The sequence below is a fragment of the Gymnoscopelus microlampas genome (genome assembly GCF_963454915.1).
Source record: "Gymnoscopelus microlampas genome assembly, chromosome: 16".
NCBI lineage: Eukaryota > Metazoa > Chordata > Actinopteri > Myctophiformes > Myctophidae > Gymnoscopelus > Gymnoscopelus microlampas.
The window spans coordinates 31,941,774-31,960,100 of record NC_139953.1 but is presented as its reverse complement, the minus strand read 5'-3'; the positions used below and the strand labels follow the sequence as shown (position 1 = coordinate 31,960,100).

At 44.4% G+C, this 18,327-nt stretch overlaps 1 protein-coding gene across 1 annotated transcript in view; it reads left to right on the top strand.

Moving 5' to 3' along the window:
- lama2 (laminin, alpha 2) overlaps positions 1-18,327 on the top strand; it is a 278,412-nt gene that overhangs the window by 133,212 nt on the left and 126,873 nt on the right. Inside the window, exons 16-20 of the mRNA XM_084082844.1 lie at positions 4,559-4,770; positions 5,382-5,493; positions 7,499-7,612; positions 12,942-13,069; positions 15,415-15,501. Of these exons, the coding sequence (XP_083938970.1) occupies positions 4,559-4,770; positions 5,382-5,493; positions 7,499-7,612; positions 12,942-13,069; positions 15,415-15,501 (653 nt within the window). The remainder of the gene's footprint in view (positions 1-4,558; positions 4,771-5,381; positions 5,494-7,498; positions 7,613-12,941; positions 13,070-15,414; positions 15,502-18,327) is intronic.

Genomic DNA, 18,327 nt, shown 5'->3' with positions numbered 1-18,327 from the left:
TGGTTGTGATATGATATATGGCAGCAATAAGCAAGGCACAACACTGTTAGCTGTTTATTCACAGCCTAAACACTAAACAACTGTGTTTAGCGTGTGTGTGTGTGTGTGTGTGTGTGTGTGTGTGTGTGTGTGTGTGTGTGTGTGTGTGTGTGTGTGTGTGTGTGTGTGTGTGTGTGTGTGTGTGTGTGTGTGTGTGTGTGTGTGTGTGCGTGCGTGCGTGCGTGTGCATACATACTGTATATTCACTGGGTATCATTAGGAAATGTTTGATACTGTACCCTTATCTTGAAACAAATATTGACAATATATCCGTCTATTTTGTATGCTTTCATTTGAGTAAAGCAAAGCATTTCAGCTCTATTTTTCTTTTTTTAATAAAGTCTGCCTCTGTACTTGAATATAAACATGGATATAAACTATTCTCTTAATAGAAGATTTTTCACCAAGTGAATACAGTATGTGACCAGCTCCCCCAAACTCAGTTGGATGTGAACAAACGAGACAATTTGTCTCATTTGTTCATTTCTTTTCTTGGTTATGATGTCAGGTCACAAGTATTAACTTTTCAACTCGTGCGTGCAAATGTAATGTACCAGTTTGGCTGAGAAACCTCATATCTCCATGTTTCAATGTTTGACATAAATTAATGATACAACAGTGTCGCACAAACGTACAGAAAATATCCGATCTACAAGCTCACTGCACGTCGCGACGCGGTGTGAGCTTGTAGATCAGCTATTTTCACTATTTTAAAATAAAATAATTATAAGAAAAGGGACGGTTTTGGACATACAAGGTTTCCACCCCACAGCGGCAATATGTTTTGAATCATTTTGGATAAGAAACACAATTAAAAACAATTATTGAGAAGGTTTTTACCTTCTCAACGAGACCCGACAGTGTAAACATAAGTTAGGATAAGCTTGAAAGCCTAGTTACATAAGAACAATGTATACACTGGGGTTTAGGGGATAAAACAAACACAGCTGCACAGTTGGAAACCTGAGCTACAACGACACAAGCAGTATCTGTTTGAATTCAGAGTACAAAAAAAAATAAGTTACTTCATTAGAAAGTTAAGAGTTTCATTTTTTTCCCTCCAATTTCACAACTAGAAAAATATGCTTTCAGCGATATCGGGGGCTCGTTTCAAAATTAGTTTTTTCAGCGATATTGCACTCATTTCGCTTGACTAGGTCACTCGCATCACAGTGATTAACCACAACCGACTCTGTCGTCTACATGGGCGAAATCAATCCATTGTGATTTAAGTTGTATTAGCCAAGCTACAGTGATGAGGTAGCTCTCCCCCCGCTTGGTATAGCGGCTGTCACTCTCAATAGGCGAGTGACTCGCGCTTTCAATGCCGGCGGTTTGATTGCCGCACATAAGTTACTGTCAGAGACTGAACACATGCAGTATCTGTCTGTATGCGTGCGTGTGTGTGTGCGTGTCGTGTGTATGCGTGCGTGTGTGTGTGTGTGCGTGTCGTGTGTATGCGTGCGTGTGTGCGAGCAAACTTGTGTGTATCCATACGCATGACAATGACAGCATGTGGAAGGGCTTGGCATATACTTATTTGCGCGTCGGTGCCGCACGCCGAAAATAGCAGATCTGCAAGCTCACAACACGTCGCGCTGCGACGTGTTGTGAGCTTGTAGATCGGCTATTTTCGGCGCGCGACACCGCCGCGCAACCAAGTATAAAATCCGTCTTGAGAGTCGGGCGCTTGTGCGGGAGAGAGAGACAGCGAGAAAACCGAGAGAGGCGAGTGGGAGGAGAGGGAACGAAGAGAGAGAGGGAGAGAAAGAGAGAGGGGGGGGTGGAGGGGTGGTGGGGGGGAATAAAGAAGAGAGAGAGAGAGGTAGCTAGCGCGCAATAAGCCGGTGTTATTTAAAGACATGTCAGAGGCAGCGAGACGGGGAGGAGAGGAGAGGAGAGAAGTGTCGGTCATCTTGTCAACACACTCACAGCTTCTCCAAATGATGGCATTAATGAACCTCCCACACACTGTCAACTATAGCTCCCTCTACCTCTCACCCCCTCTCTCTCTATACCTCTCTCTCTACCTCCCCCCCTCTCTCTACCTCTCTCTCTACCTCCCCCCTCTCACTCTACCTCTCTCTACCTCCTCCCCTACACTTCTCTCTCTCTCTCCCTCTCCCTCCCTCTCTCTCTGGGTGGATTTTTTTAAAGTCTTATGCTATTGTTTTATCCTTTTTTTCTCTTGACATTAAATTCTGCTTAAAATGTTCACGGTGTGTTAAAAAATATATATAATACAAATTCACTCTCTCTGTCTCTGTCACTCTGCCTCTCACCCCTTCTCTTTGTCTCTCTCCACCCCTCTCTCTCTGTTTGTCTTTCTGTCTCCCCCCCCCCTCTCTCTCTCTCTCTCTCTCTCTCTCTCTCTCTCTCTCTCTCTCTCTCTCTCTCTCTCTCTCTCTCTCTCTCTCTCTCTCTCTCTCTCCCTCCCTCCCTCCCTCCCTCTCTCTCTCTCTCTCTCTTTCTCCCTCCCTCTCTCTCTCCAAGTATTCTGTGTGGAAAAATATTTGATCCATTTTTATCCATTTTGTTAGTTACAGTATTAATAATAACAGGTGACTTTATTAATAACATTTCATGAGGATCTTGATGTCTTGGTGACGGAAGCTGTGCGGGCGGGTGGGGGGGGGGGGGGGGGGGGGGGGGGGTTATTGCAGATGGGGTGGCAGTGGAGGATGTGCCTGATCACCTTAGTGAAGAGGAGGATGCTGGGGTGGGTGGGGTCCGTTGTGAGCTTGTAGATCTGCTATTTTCATTAAATGAAAACTTGTGAAATGGGACCTTCTGCATGACGAGTACTTTCTACTTTTGGTACTTTAAGTACACTTTGATAACAATACTTCCTGGCTTTTACTTGTAGCAGAGTATTTCTACATTGCAGTATTGATACTTTTACTTAAGTAAAAAAAAATGAAGTACTTTTTTGGCTGAGTGTTCATATTGATAATATCCCAATCAGACAAAACACTTTTATGGTTGAACACGAAGTTCATGTGAAGGTATCAACCCAACACGATGAGACACCCAAATAGCAAAAAATAGCAGATCTACAAGTTCACGTTTAGAGCTTTGTAGATCTGCATGCACAAAATAGGGACGGCAGGTTGAAAGTGGTTAACAACGGACACACACACACCCACACACACACATGCAGGACTCACATTATAGCGGGCGAGGACACTGAACACAACTTAATCACTCAGGCAGTAGACACAGCTAACAGCTTAACATGAAAGAAACGGATGACTTAGTAAAAAAATAAAGTGTGTGTGTGTGTGTCGTTCTCAGTGTGTGTAGGTTGAAGTGGCGAGTGTGCCTCAAATAGCGGGGATCCAATTTACGGAGGGAGACGCACGCACTCTCTCACGCACGCACACACACACACACACACACACACACACACACACACACGCAATTGCCGATGTATTGCACAGCAATGTGCTGCTGTGTTTCTTCACAGGAAAAGGAAAAGTGTGGTTAAATGGCCAGTAAAGTTGTGTCTGTCGGTGTGTCTGTCTTTGTACTGTGCTGTGTGTCTGTCTGTCTGCCTCTCTGTCCGTCACTCTGGGCTAAACCGTGCTCCTTTCAATTTGGTTTGATGATCAAAACGTGCGGCTTCGCTGGCGAGGCAGAAAAACAACAAAAAAATGACGACAGGACACATTTGAGGAGAACACTGGGAAATAATTGGAATTGAGACACAATAGTGACAATAATGTACTTTTAGACAGAACTCTGGGCCTGACTGTTTTCCAAGGCCCTCTCTCTCTCCCTTCCTCCATCTCTCTCTCTCTCTCGCCCCTCTTTTGGTACTCTTACTCTCTCTTGTCTCTTCTCCTCCCCTGCATACGGTATCTTCTTCTCGTTCTGCCCCCCCCTCTCTCTTTCAATTAGTTTTCATTTAAAGGTTTATTGGCATGATGAGATAGCCCCGTGTGCATGCGTGTGTGTGTGTGTGCATGCGTGTGTGTGCGTGTGTGTGTGTGTGTGTGTGTGTGCGTGCGTGTGTGTGTGTCTGTGTGTGTTTGCGTGTGTGTGTGTGTGTGTGTGTGCGCGTGGTCTCCGCTCCATCAGTAGTTGTCACTCTGCATTAGTGGTTACATGCCATCGATTGCTCACAGCTCTGCGTCAGACCGCGAGGCAGACAGAGAGTAGCTCGGGGGGGGGGGGGGGTTGAAGGAGGGGAGGGGCCACGTTCACTCTCACTCCGGCCCCCATTCCACAAAATGTCAATAGCAAAACTGCAGTTCATTAGCTAATGACAGATCATTGCTTCTCAATTGTTTCTTAATAAGTGGGATATGACTGCCTTTCTCGTGCCAGGAAGCCCATTTTTCAAACTTTTCGGGGGGGATTTTTGGAGTGAATCGACCTTTCAGAATAGATTGAATTAAGAAGTGAACGGGGGCCGAGTGCTGCGGTACAAAGAGAGGAAGGAGGGGGGAAAAAAAACATTCTCTTTCATACAACAAAACTTTCTTCCATCTCTCTCTCTCTCTCTCTCCGTGCCAAGGGAGGCGGGATCAAGATGACTGACGGCCGCTTCGGCCAGCCGGTGTACCCGTCCTCTCCGAGCGCCAATGACGTCACCCTCCTGCCGGAGAACTTCCTGGTCGCGGAGACGGGGCAGCCAATCAGTCGGAGGGATTTCCTGTTGGCGTTGGCCAACGTGAGCAGAGTGCTGGTCAGGGCGTCCTATAGCACGGAGACGAGCGCTGTGTACAGGTAACGTGTGGAAACGCATGCATGCACACACACACACAAAATGTTTTTTGAAAAAACTTGTGTTGCTATATCAGTGGTGCTCAAACTTAAGGAGCCCCAAAATTATATGTATTTGTCCGCCGACCCCCATCTCAAAATATTTTGTTCCAGGGACCCCCAGAAGCAAAGATTTGTGTAAAATAATTAATGTTTGCTTTAGAAAAAAGATATATAAAAATATATATGCTTTAGAAAATATATATACTCGGTGCCGCGCTATGAGATTGTATGTCTACTATTTTTGAACAGTGCCGCGCTATGAGATTGTATATCTACTATTTTTGAACAGCCAAAGTATATAAAATAATGGTTTAAGTGGTTTCACTCACACGCACGCACGCACGCACGCACGCACGCACGCACGCACGCACGCACGCACGCACGCACGCACGCACGCACACACACACACACACACACACACACACACACACACACACACACACACACACACACACACACACACACACACACACACACACACACACACACACACACACACACACACACACACACACACACACACACACACACTTTGATTACCAATATGTATTTATGTTTGTTTGTGTTTATAGGCTCCATACATTTTCTATGGAGGAGTCCAGGCCGTCTATCAGAGGGGATAAGAGAGCGTTGGCTGTTGAAATCTGCTCCTGTCCTCCTGGATATGCTGGGACCTCCTGTGAAGTATGCAATACACACACATACTGTACACACACACCCACACACACATGTCATTTTGGGGGTCCTTGGCACTAAAAAGTTTCAGAGCAACTGATTTAGAAGGCATTTGTAGAAAGGTCTCAGGTCTTATGGGTTAAGGAGGTCAGACACAGGTTTTCAAGGTGAGCTGTAAACCGAAGAAAAGCAACCAGAGAACCAGCTGTGTGACAAAGAGTTGCACTACAGGCACAACATTAAAGGTCCACTCAGCAGAGCAGAAATAGCATGACTAACAGCAGTGGTGTAAAGTAACTAAGTACATGTACTCAAGTATTGTACTTAAGTACAAGTTTGAGGTATTTTTTTTTTTACTTAAGTGGAGTATTTCCAACTCTCTCGACTTTTACTTAAGTACTCCACTACATCTCTGAGGAAATATTGTACTTTTACTCGACTACAATTATTTGTACCAGTTACTAGTTGCCTTGTAGATTTAGATTTGTATTACTAAACATACATTAACCACATATATTTTGGCTATTTGAAAATAGCCGATCTACAAGCAGACAGCGCGTCGCGATGCACCGCTTTGTGAGCTTGTAGATCGGCTATTTACAAAAGACTTACATTTTGAAAACCTGAAATGAGACGTTCTGCATAATGAGTAGTTTTACTTTTGGTACTTTAAGTATATTTTGATGTCCATACTTTTTCACTTTCACTAAAGTAAATTCTGAATACCAGACTTTTACTTATACTTATACTTCTATACTACTATACTTTTACGCAGTATTTCTACATTGTGGTATTGATACTTTTACTCAAGTAAAAAATGTGAGTACCTCTTCCACCACTGACTAACAGTATATGACTGTATCATCTGTGTGCAGCAGCTGTGTTATTATTTAGTCTAGTCTCAGCTCATATACTGTATACCATGCGTTCTATACATAGACTGTAAAAAATTATGGACGACAGGAGCCATGATGTCAACCATTGGTTTCTACCAAGCCCCCAGGGCTGCGGTAGAACAGTGAAGCGGCCGTCGCCTGGTGGTCAAAATGAGAATGCAACACTTCAGCATTTAAAATGCTACTGCGTGTACGTGCATCTACCGTTTGTGCGCCTGCTCAGGACCCAATATTAGTACCTCCGGCTGACTATGGCATAGACCCAATGGACCCAATTGTATACTTCCGGCAGACTTCCGGGTGCTTCAAACGCCACTGAGCAACTTTCATTGAATTGAATAGCGGGGGAGGGGGGGGGGCAGTCCACCCTATAGATTCATTATAATTCTATGGTTTCTAAAGACCTGTTTTCAAATCCACCATCTTGAATGGCACGAATGGCACCGGAAGAAAATGAAAATTAAGTGGAAAGGCGAGGGACAGGGTGGGTCCTCCACACTCAGTAGAGCCAAGCATAACTTCTTTATAATTAATTAAAATGAATGGGAGCATAATTTACAAAAATGCATATCTTTATAATTGGAAAAAAATAAGTGTTTATTAAAATCTTTACTCAGGTAATAGTGTAAAGGGTTAGGTTTAATGCAATGAAAATTATTCTGCAACTAGCAGGAGAGGAAATAGCTACGCCTTCTAGGCCATTTAATGAGAACTGCAGCGTTTTCATGACTTCTGCACTGGCTTCATTTTCACGATCAAAAGCTTGCCGCCTGGTTCTATACCGCACGCACGCACACACACACGCGCACACACACACAAGCACGCAAGCACATGGGCATCACTTAGAGTGACAGTGAGGTGCTGTTTAGAAGAGCTTAGGCTAATGAGTTCACACTGGAATAGTTCTAAGATACATATGACTGCATGTCTGAACTGTGTCCCCTTTGGGTATTTGCTGGAGTACATTCTGTAGATGTACTGTACCTGTACATAGAATTCATCCTTCCATATTTACTTACCTGTAAATAATGTCTGCTTGTCTGTGTGTGTGTGTGTGTGTGTGTGTGTGTGTGTGTGTGTGTGTGTGCGTGTGCGTGTGTGTGGGGGGGGTGTTTCAGGTGTGTATTCCTGGTTACCGGAGGGTCAACGGTACTCTGTATAATGGCGTGTGTGAAGCTTGCCGCTGCCATGGACACGCTGCAGAATGTCACGAGGTCACTGGACACTGCCTGGTAAGAAGCTGTTGACCCCTCAGTTTATTGATTATAAAAAATCACTAGCATGTGTAGCATAGCATGCCTTGATGTACGTATGTCACCATTTCTGTGCTCTCTTGGCTTGGATTTTCAACCCATTCACTCCGGGAACGCATCTGTGTCATTTTGGATGTCTTTGGCTATTCAAAAATGGCAGATGTGTTCCCGGTTTTAATGGATTAAAATGTGTACAGTTGTTATTTCTAGATTACTACACCCATTAGGAGGACTAGCATGGAGTACTCTGAATGCCCTTGAGATGGCATCAATTAATGATCATTACAATTCCTGCTTATATTTTGAATCAGAGCCGTAAGACATTTCTTTCACTAGTAAAGCCTTCATACTTTTTAGGGTTGTTTATTTATTGAATATGAAAGGTTAAACCTGTATAAAATAAACAGAATTATGGAAGGATGGGGTGAGGTGAGGAATGTATGAAGAGAGGGAAGAATGAGGGGATGACGAGATTGGGGGGAAGAAGGGACACAAAGCACAAATGACAGATAGACGATCACTGATTGGTAAGACGAGAGGACAAAAGGGAGCAGGTGAGTATAGGGAGAGAAAAGACTAGTTTATTCTCCGCGACACGTTGTGAGCTTGTAGAACTGCTATTTTCAAACATTTTTGTACTTTTACATTTGGTACTTTAAGTACATTTTGATACCAATACCTTTGTACTTTTACTCAAGTCAATTTTGAATTCCGGACTATTACTTGTAACGGAGTACTTCTACATTGCAGTATTGATACTTTTCCTTAAGTAAAACATGAAACAACTGAATATACGTTGATCCAACTCCATTACATAAGACTTATATAATGATAAGTCTGATAAGACTTTGACAGTTGGTTTAATTTGTAGCCTTGTTGGCATTGTGCTGCTCTTACTGAAGCTGGCATTGTTTTTATGACCCTGGCATACACAAAACATGAGCGACCTTGCTGTTGAACGAACTGTGCACGTCAAACGTGGATGAAACTTGGGACGCCAAACACGGTTGCTGCACGGTTTTGTTTATAGTTTGTTTGTTTGATAGTTTTGTAAAAAAAATCCTTGGCTGAGGAGAGTTTACCTGGACAAAAAGAAACCAAAACAGAGTGGAAAACAGCAACCTTCAATGAATCAAAGGCCAACCTTGTTTTGTTAGTTTGTTTGTTTATTTTCACAGAATAAAGAACTGATACACAAAGAATCAGTAAAGATGTGAGGTGGAAGGCCTAAAAACCCTCCAGGGGCTTGAGAAGTGGCATTCTCCTGGACCTGTTGTAGGAATTGTAGGATAAAATTACATATATTTGGAATATACGTAGACAACTATATGGACAATATACCAAAGAGAAGAAACAACAAAAGCATATCTCAACAATAAAAGCTATATATATATAAATATTGAATGGACCCAGGTTAATCAGGCAGACCTATATGGAAAGTATTTGGTGGTTAAGTGAAGTGATGACAGATCTTTCTTGAATTGGTGAGAAGACGACTCCAATAGATGTAATGGCAGATAATTCCATATTTTAGACCCTCTGTAGCATATATTATTATGTGCGTGCGTGCACGCACGCACGCACGCACGCAAAATGATGCCACAGGGGATTTGTCCAAGACCGAACATCATACAGTACACACAGATGCGCGCGCACACGCACAAAAGTCACAAACACACTAGCCTCGGAAACCCATGGCTTTTTTTTTGTTGCAAAAGAAAAAAGCCTGGGGGAAGATCCCAGGAACTGTGGTCTCGGAGCGGGAGTGAACCTTGTTACCTCCTAACCAATCAGAGTGCAGAGGGGCGTCGCTCCAAATTTGGTGACGTCAGTATTCTACAATGTTGCACCGACCAGGGGGGGAGGGGAGTAGGAGGGGGGCGGGGGGAGGGGAGGCGGGGACATAGATTGGTGAAGCAATCGGAGGACGCGCCTTGCTCCGGGCGCCTGGGTTTGGATCCGCCCTTCGAGACCATGGATTGCTCTCGTTCTCTCAGGCTACAAACACACAAACACACACATGTCCACCTCCATACACATGTCGGTAGGTTGATAGATGCAGACAGATACACAGAACACACTGTGGAAGACAGAGAAGCAGATGCACATAGACAGGACATACACACATGAATACACACACATGGACACACACATGAAAGATACAAGCATTGTACGCGCTCATGGACACAAACACGCACGCACAAACATACACACGCACACACAGGGTGGGGGGGGGGGGGGGTGGCGGGTACACACATAGATTCATACCCACTGACAGGCAGGTAGACAGAGCTACACACACTCCCTCCCTGAGGACCTTTTTCTGGCTAGTGGAGTGAATGAATGATGCCACAGTCCTTGGTTAAAGCTGTGTGTGCGTGCGTGCGTGCGTGCGTGCGTGCGTGCGTGCGTGCGTGCGTGCGTGCGTGCGTGCGTGCGTGCGTGCGTGCGTGCGTGTGTGTGCGTGTGTGTGTGTGAGAGAGAGAGAGAGAGAGAGAGAGAAGGAGACAGTGTCAGGATGCATCTCAGCTCTGAACAGATTTGATGTGGAAAGGACGTGAAAAGCAACACACACACACACACACACACACACACACACACACACACACACACACACACACACGCACACACACCGGACAGACAGGGATTTAAAGTGACATACTGACCAGTGCTTGGCCTTCTTCCACTACATAAACAATCTACACTGAGATGTATTGTGGCTACTAGAAAAATGTCCCTTCAGGCGTCTGGCTACTCCCAACTGTCCCTTGCACCTTTGAGTGTAATCTACATTGATTTAGTATAGATGTAAGCAGCAATGTACTGTAGCTTTATTTCTGAAAAGTAAAAGTCATGAGAGAATGTACAATGTTATATAATATGAAAACATTTGTTTGAATGAATGACTCATAGCCAGAGCAGGTCCTTATAAACAATGTCAACTATTCCCTCCTCATCTCCCACAATAACAATGTTAATGCTACTGATTCTCTTTCCCCTGGAGGAGGTTGTGTTGAGCCTCGCGTAGCCAGACTCTATCACTGCGTGGATATGAGTGTGGTGCTTCCATGAGGAAGTTTTTTTCCCCAAGGGGCGGGATCAAAACAATGGCTCTCGACGCAATTGGTTAGACTTACATACAACCAACTACCAATTACAGTCTCCCATATTCGAATACTGGGCCCTGATTGGTCACCCACGTCTCCTGGAGCAGGAAATGGATTCTCTATGGAGCGGTGCCAAACCCAAATCGCAGAGTGTCATTTTTTTTTTGCACTCGCAGATTCTTCTGGTCCCAGGCTATGATGGAACTGAAACTGAGGCAGTAGTGTTGGGAATGGGAATAATCTTTCTTTTCACTTAAAGGTTTTGCCGTCAACATTGTCCATCCAACGTCTGACTCAACATCCTGTGTGGTTGGTCTGACACTCGGTGTGCTCGTGATATTGTTTTATTTCCGTACCTACCGTACTGTTATGTAGAAAGACTGACTGTGGATAATCCCCCTCCGTACATGCCGTCTGTATCGCTTTTGCTGTTCCACACCGGAATCACGGTCAGAAAATAAACAACAGTCTACTGTAGTGTCTTGTCCGTGTCATTACACATGACATGGATGCCATTTGTCATTCCGAATTGCCATTTGGCTCTACACACCTCAGGGTCATATGGGTCACTCACGCTAAGTTTGAGACCGAACGGTTGGATGCTGTCCGAGTTATGGCAGGGAGACATTTTGCTCCTTAATTTATTGTCTAGATAAATATATAAAGCTACAACAAAGACAACCACATGGAAATTAATTAATGGAGCACACACTTTGTCCACTGTATGCTGCCAGAAATGACGGAATGTCCGAGACAAATTCTGTCAAAGCACGTCGGAGATTGATGAAAATAAAGAGCAGTGATGTATTAGCCTGACATCAGTATGAAGACTCCATTCAGTGGAGTGGGTGGAGTCTATGCTCCCGGCAATCCAGGCAAGCGATGTGGTGTGTACAATTCCAAAGCCATTGAGAAGAGTTGCATCAATGAGAGGTTAGAAATATTACGTTTGTGAGCCAATGGAGTGAACGGAGATGGCACAACTCTTTTTATCTCAATGGGCGCTCAAGTGGCCAAAATATGGGGCAAAGTACCAAAAGTAGACGATTCAAAGGCCAGACCCATGACCCATGACCAACTTATGAGGTCTAGGAGAAGCGTTCTGAACACGCAAAACCCTTTCCTAATTGTAGTATATAAGATAAGATATGATATGGAAAGACCAGAGAAACTCTTAGGAACAAAATAACCTCTTAAACCTTATATAATTAGTTGACTGGGGTCCCTTAGACAATAGCCAATCGACAAGCTCTTCATGCATCACAAAGCACCATGCTGTGAGCCTGAAGAGCTATTATTTTTTGCGAAATATTTGCCTATTTTGGCCTATTATGACATTCCTGGAATAGGGACGCTACGGGTTCATGAGGTTAAACTATAGCGGGTGTATGAAGCAGCATCCTGGTTTGATGTCGATCATAACTCCTGGCCCGTCCCACAATGCACAATGTGGACACGTCCCCTCCGTCCCAACCCTGGCACTAAAGGCTATTTTATACTTGGTGGAACAACCCTGTCATACAGCAAAAATGTCATTATTTTCAACGGATGTCATGTTCCCATCACCTGTTCTGGAACAGTGAGTCAGAGCTTCTGACAGTCCCCAATACTGAGGGAACACACAGTACAATAGGATGGAACGCTAGCTTTGTGGAATAGACTTAACACAAATGCCAGAGTATAGCCAGGAAAATATGATAGGGATATAACTGTAAAAGGTGTATGGGCAAGCGAGATAGAATATATATTTAGCACAGTAGACATCTCCTTGGTTAAACAATTCCTATCTGGTGTACATCAGAATAAATGGTTGTAGTTGGTAATGGCTGGTGCTATATAAAGTTCAAGTTGTGGCGGGGCAGATTATTATATATACAATAACATTTCTGCCAGGATTTTATACTCTTTCGGCAAGCAGTTTACACAGTGAAATCATCAGTGTCTGTCAACGTATCCAGCCAACACTGAGGATTGTACTTTTTATTTATCGGAGACACCGTGTGAGGAGGAAGTACTGGACACACTTTCACCATCTAACACACCACAGTAATGCTGAGCTGACGTAAAGACGATGCTCACTGCTGTTTACCACATATTCACACAGCAGAGACCTGTAATCTCTGGTCTGGCACATGGCATAAAGTGAAAGTCGATGTGTTCCTTTTAACAGGCTTGATCTTTGCTCTCCCTGCTCTCACCAGGCCTGCTCTCACCACACGGCCGGCCCCCACTGTGACACCTGCCTACCTGGTTACTATGGCGACGCCACCCGCGGGTCAGACGTCGACTGTCAGCCCTGCGCCTGCCCGCTGAGCTTGCCTGGCAACAAGTAGGTCTCCACGACGACGGGGGCCCGGTGCCACCGTGACGACCGTCTGAGACGGCTTAATCAACAGCCTCAATCTATCACTCCTCTGACCCCTCTGTTCTTCCTCCTCTTCTGTCTCTCTCTTTCTGTCTCCTCCACCTCTCTCTTTCTCAGTCACTCCATGCCCTCTCCCCTTTCTAACCCCAATCTCCTTCTCTCTATGAGCTCTCAGTAATTGTCCTGCACTTATCTCTTCTGTCCCACCTTGTACTCCTCCTGTCCCCTCCTCCCCTCTACCCACCCCACCCCACCCCACCCCTCCTCGCCTCTATCCACTCCTATCTCCCCTCCTCTTCTCTTCTCTTCTCTTCTCTTCTCTTATCTTCTCTTCTCTTCTCTTCTCTTCTCTTCTCTTCTCTCTCCACCGCTTCTAGTAGCATCTCTGTGGGTCTTAATGCTTTAAGACAATGTGGAGGATGAGGCTGTGCAACTCAATACAGAAGACACAGTGGCGTAACACAATGAAACAATGCTATTAGTCACGCTGGAGGGTCATAATTGTTGGTTAAATTGCCCATCTTTATGTACAAGCAGGAATCAAGTATTGCCTGTGGCTCTGCACCTTCCCCAAATGACCACAGAGAGACACTATACACAGGGCAAACAAACACACACACACACACACACACACACACACACACACACACACACACACACACACACACACACACACACACACACACACACACACACACACACACACACACACACACACACACACACACACACACACACACACACACACACACACACACACACACAGGCAGCAGCAGCTGAGAATTTCAACATGCTCATTTCCGAAAAATACCAGAGCCACTAATAGAGAGCTAAAGAAAGACACATCTCTCTCTCTCTCTCTCTCTCTCTCTCTCTCCCGCTCTCTCTCTCTCTCTCTCTCTCTCTCTCTCTCTCTCTCTCTCCTCCCTCTCTACCTTCCGCTAACCCAAGTAGTAATAATAGCATTGAAGTCTCTTCCTTTTCCAAGTCCCCTTAAAATAGTTAGCCAGTCTAGTCTCAAGTCTTCTGTTCAGCCAGCCAGCCAGTCAGTCAGTCAGTCAGGCAGCCAGGCAACAGGCCTATCAGTCAGTCCATCAGTGGGTACAGCTGTAACAGTTAAATATACACCTCTCCCACCCATCACCATCATCTCATTCCTATGTCTAAGCCCCCTCATTTAAATATTTCATCTCACAGATTGATGTCTGATCTGGCCGGAGGTGCAAAACTGACACCAGGCCTGTGTCTGGCTGTTGTGCTGCTCTAGTCGTCCTATTTAACCTATTCACCAACTCATTTCTTTACAGCATTACAGCAAGTAAGACAGTCACCACTTTCAACCTGGCATCACTATTCTAGGCTAACAAATATAGGCAGGAACCTTTTGGCAAATAGAAATAGAAAGCCGATATGAAACTTTGTGAGCCTGTAGATCGCCTTTTTCCGCTATTGGTTGTGTGTGAAGTACCGGTACCAGCGGTCAGGCATCGGTCAGCCATCGGTCAGGCATCGGTTCCGGTAGGAGACACAAAGGACACTCTTTGTGTCTCCTACCAGAACCGCTGCCGTCATCAAATTATTGGCTTAAAAAAACAAAAAAAATCCATGAATTCAAGTCTCCATGGGGTGAGTAATCGATAGAAAAAAAGTCATTTTGGGGGTGAACTGTCCCTTTAAGTGGTTTACAAGTACAGTAGCCTGTCAACCAATCAATCAATCAATTAATCAGTCAGTGTGACTGTCATTCAGCTGGCCAGTCGGCCAACCAACCAGTTGGCCACTGATGAGTCATACAGTCGACCAAAGCCTGAAGTCAGTCAGTCAGCCGGCCAGTCAGTAAACTGACCATCTGTCAGTCAGTCATCCATTCACCCAGTGTGTCAGTTCAAACAGCAGCCGTTCAGCCAGTCAGTCAGTCAGGCAGGCTGGACCACGCAACCTGACCCAGCAGACCTATCTATAGTTTGGGTTGGTGGGAGAGGCAAAAACTCTCTCTCTCTCTTTCTGTGTCTCTGTCTCTCTCTCTGTCTCTCTGTCTCTCTCAGTTCATTCAGTGTGCAACAGTACGTAGGATAAAGTATTTTGGGGTCCAGGACTGTGTGTGTGTGTGTATGATTGGGAGGAAAAGGTGTGTATGTGGGCCCAGGTGACAGTGGAATGATGGCCCTGACTCGTGTCTCTCCTGTCTTCCTTCTCCTTGTCGTTCTCCTCCCTCTCTCGTCCCTGGGACAACGCTATCGCCTCCAACAACAACAACAACAACAACGGCTACAACTACCACAACAACTTCACCGGGGCACCCATGGTAGCTTCAGCCCTACCTGTCACCTAGGCGATGGAGGAGAGTTGCTGTGCGACCGGTGTCAGCCTGGATACTCTGGACCACGATGTGACAGGTAACACAGGGATGCACGCGCATGCGCACGCACGCACGCGCGCACAGACACACACACAGACACACACACACGCACACGCACACGCACACGCGCACAAACGCACACACACACACAACCATTTATGTAATAAAATAGAAATACACATGCTGTCAGAGATGTGTTGTGAGCTTGTAGATTGAGTGATCTAGAGCTTGTAGATCTTGTAGATTGAGTGATCTAGAGCTTGTAGATCTTGTAGATTGAGTGATCTAGAGCTTGTAGATCTTGTAGATTGAGTGATCTAGAGCTTGTACATCTTGTAGATTGAGTGATCTAGAGCTTGTACATCTTGTAGATTGAGTGATCTAGAGCTTGTAGATCTTGTAGATTGAGTGATCTAGAGCTTGTACATCTTGTAGATTGAGTGATCTAGAGCTTGTAGATCTTGTAGATTGAGTGATCTAGAGCTTGTACATCTTGTAGATTGAGTGATCTAGAGCTTGTAGATCTTGTAGATTGAGTGATCTAGAGCTTGTAGATCTTGTAGATTGAGTGATCTAGAGCTTGTAGATCTTGTAGATTGAGTGATCAATACCCATCAGTGCAGGGTAACCAGTACTGTTAGGCTCCGTTATACCGTTAGTATATAAAGTGTTGAAGTGGTTAATGTATGTTTTGTAATAATAATTGAAATAAGTATAATATTTGGTTCTAAGATGTAGTAGAGTAGAAGTAAAGGTATTGGAAGTACTCCAGTAAAGTAACAAAATTGTACTTAAAGTACAGTACTTGAGTACATGTACTTAGTTACTTTACACCACTGCATACTGTACAGTACTCACTGGTGGCTCAGGAGGGAGAGCAGTTGGTTCGATCGATGTGTCCTTGAGCAAGACACTGAACCCCTAACTGCTCACAATGCAAAGGGTGGTGGCTCATCATGACTGAGAGGCATACAGTGCGTGCATTGTGTAAAGCACTATGAGTGGTAGGAAGACAAGGAGAGCGCTCAATACTGTTAATGCAGTCCATTTAACCACTTAAACCCATTAAGACCTGAGGCTGATTTTACAAAATGCCTTCTAAATCAGTAGTTTTCAAACTTTTTCGTGCCAAGGACCCCCAAAAATGATATGTATTTGGCCGCAGACCCCTCCATCTGAAAACCCTCCCAGAAAGACCCTCGGGACCCTCCCAGAAGATAAGATTTGTGTTAAAAAAATCAAAATGATTAAAAAACACTTTCAAGATTTTTCAAAACATTTCAAAAGTAGCAGATGTGAGCTTGTATATCTGCTATTTTTGAGAAACACTGTTCTAAGCCACTGTTCAAAATCCTAAGAGTTTTCTGGGGAAAAAAAGAAAGAAGAAAAAGGTAAAATGACATAGATACTTTCCCGGTTTTTATGGGTTAAACCCATTAAATGAGTCTGAAATAGAGATTGAATTGAAACCATAATATATTAAGTTGACCGGGTTTGGCCCAGATTTCTGTACCAAATCTCTTCGTGGAAAATAGCCTGTCTATTAGCTCACAGTGCGTTGCATTGGGACGCGTTGTGAGGTTGTAAATCTGCTATTTTTGTCAAATACTTGCCTATTATGACATGCCCAGAATAGGGACGGAAGGTTTCAAGTGGTTAACATTACACACAAATGTTACACTGTACTTGCGTGGGTGCGTACGTGCGTGCGTGTGGGGAGTACTCTGAGCCCTTATGTGGACTTAAATCAAATTATATTGGAATTTTTACATGGTGTGTAACCCAACAGACCATGTCACCCATTAAAACCCACTGTATCGTTTTTCTTAAATACATGTGACCATTGATCATAGAAAGAAGGCCAAGTTAACTACTGGAAATGAATCAGGCTTACTGTTTTTTTTCTTTCTGGTAGTTGATATTCAGCTCTCAAGCCCACCACAATCTGCATCATTTGAATGGTCGGGGGGGGGGCAATTACATGGTTATAGATTGCAGCTGGTTCAGGTTAGGTACCGTTGGTATGGTTAAGTTTAGGCTTGGGTTTGGTGTGGCTTAATTAGTTAACCACACCACAGTTTCAGTCTGTCTGCCTGACCACACTGCACACATCTGATGGGTGTGACGCCTTTTTTTTTCCCTCCAATGGCTGGGAAGCTTTCCAACCCGGCATTAATGAGAGGTCACCCCGGCAACTAAGCTCATTAAAACGTATTAGTAATCTTGTCGCGTGGACGCCCCAAAACGAGTAAATATAGTCTCTCTCGCCCTGGGATGCAGAATCTATGACACATACTTTAACTCTTGGCATATGGTGACTCAAAGTGTAAATGTAGTCTCTCACCTTCTCCGCGACTCATTAAAACTCACTTGCACTCTTGTTGCGTGGGGACCAGAAACTAAACCTTGTCCCTTTGTGGGTCCTAACCCAAGAAACACCATGTTAATCCATTAAGACCGGGCAAGCATCTTGTGTCATTTCTTTTGGCTATTCAAAAATAGCAGATATTATACAAGCTCACCGCGCTATGAGCTTGTAGATCTGCTATTTTTGAAAAATCGTGAAAATATATATTTTTTTTAAGCGAACATTTTTAACTCAAATTTTTGCTTCTGGGGGGAGGGGGGTTTTCCAAAAAATTGCAGATCTACAAGCTCATAGCACGGCACTCGGTGCCACGCTATGAGCTTGTATATCTGCTATTTTTTTAATAGCCAAAGAAATCTAAAAATGACACAGATGCGTTCCTGGTCTTAATGGATTAATACACTACGGCTTGGCTGTTCCATTATTAGCCTGTGCGTCCAGTGTATGTCTCTCAATTAAACAGCACTGGCCTCATTTTTTGCCTACTTTACAGTG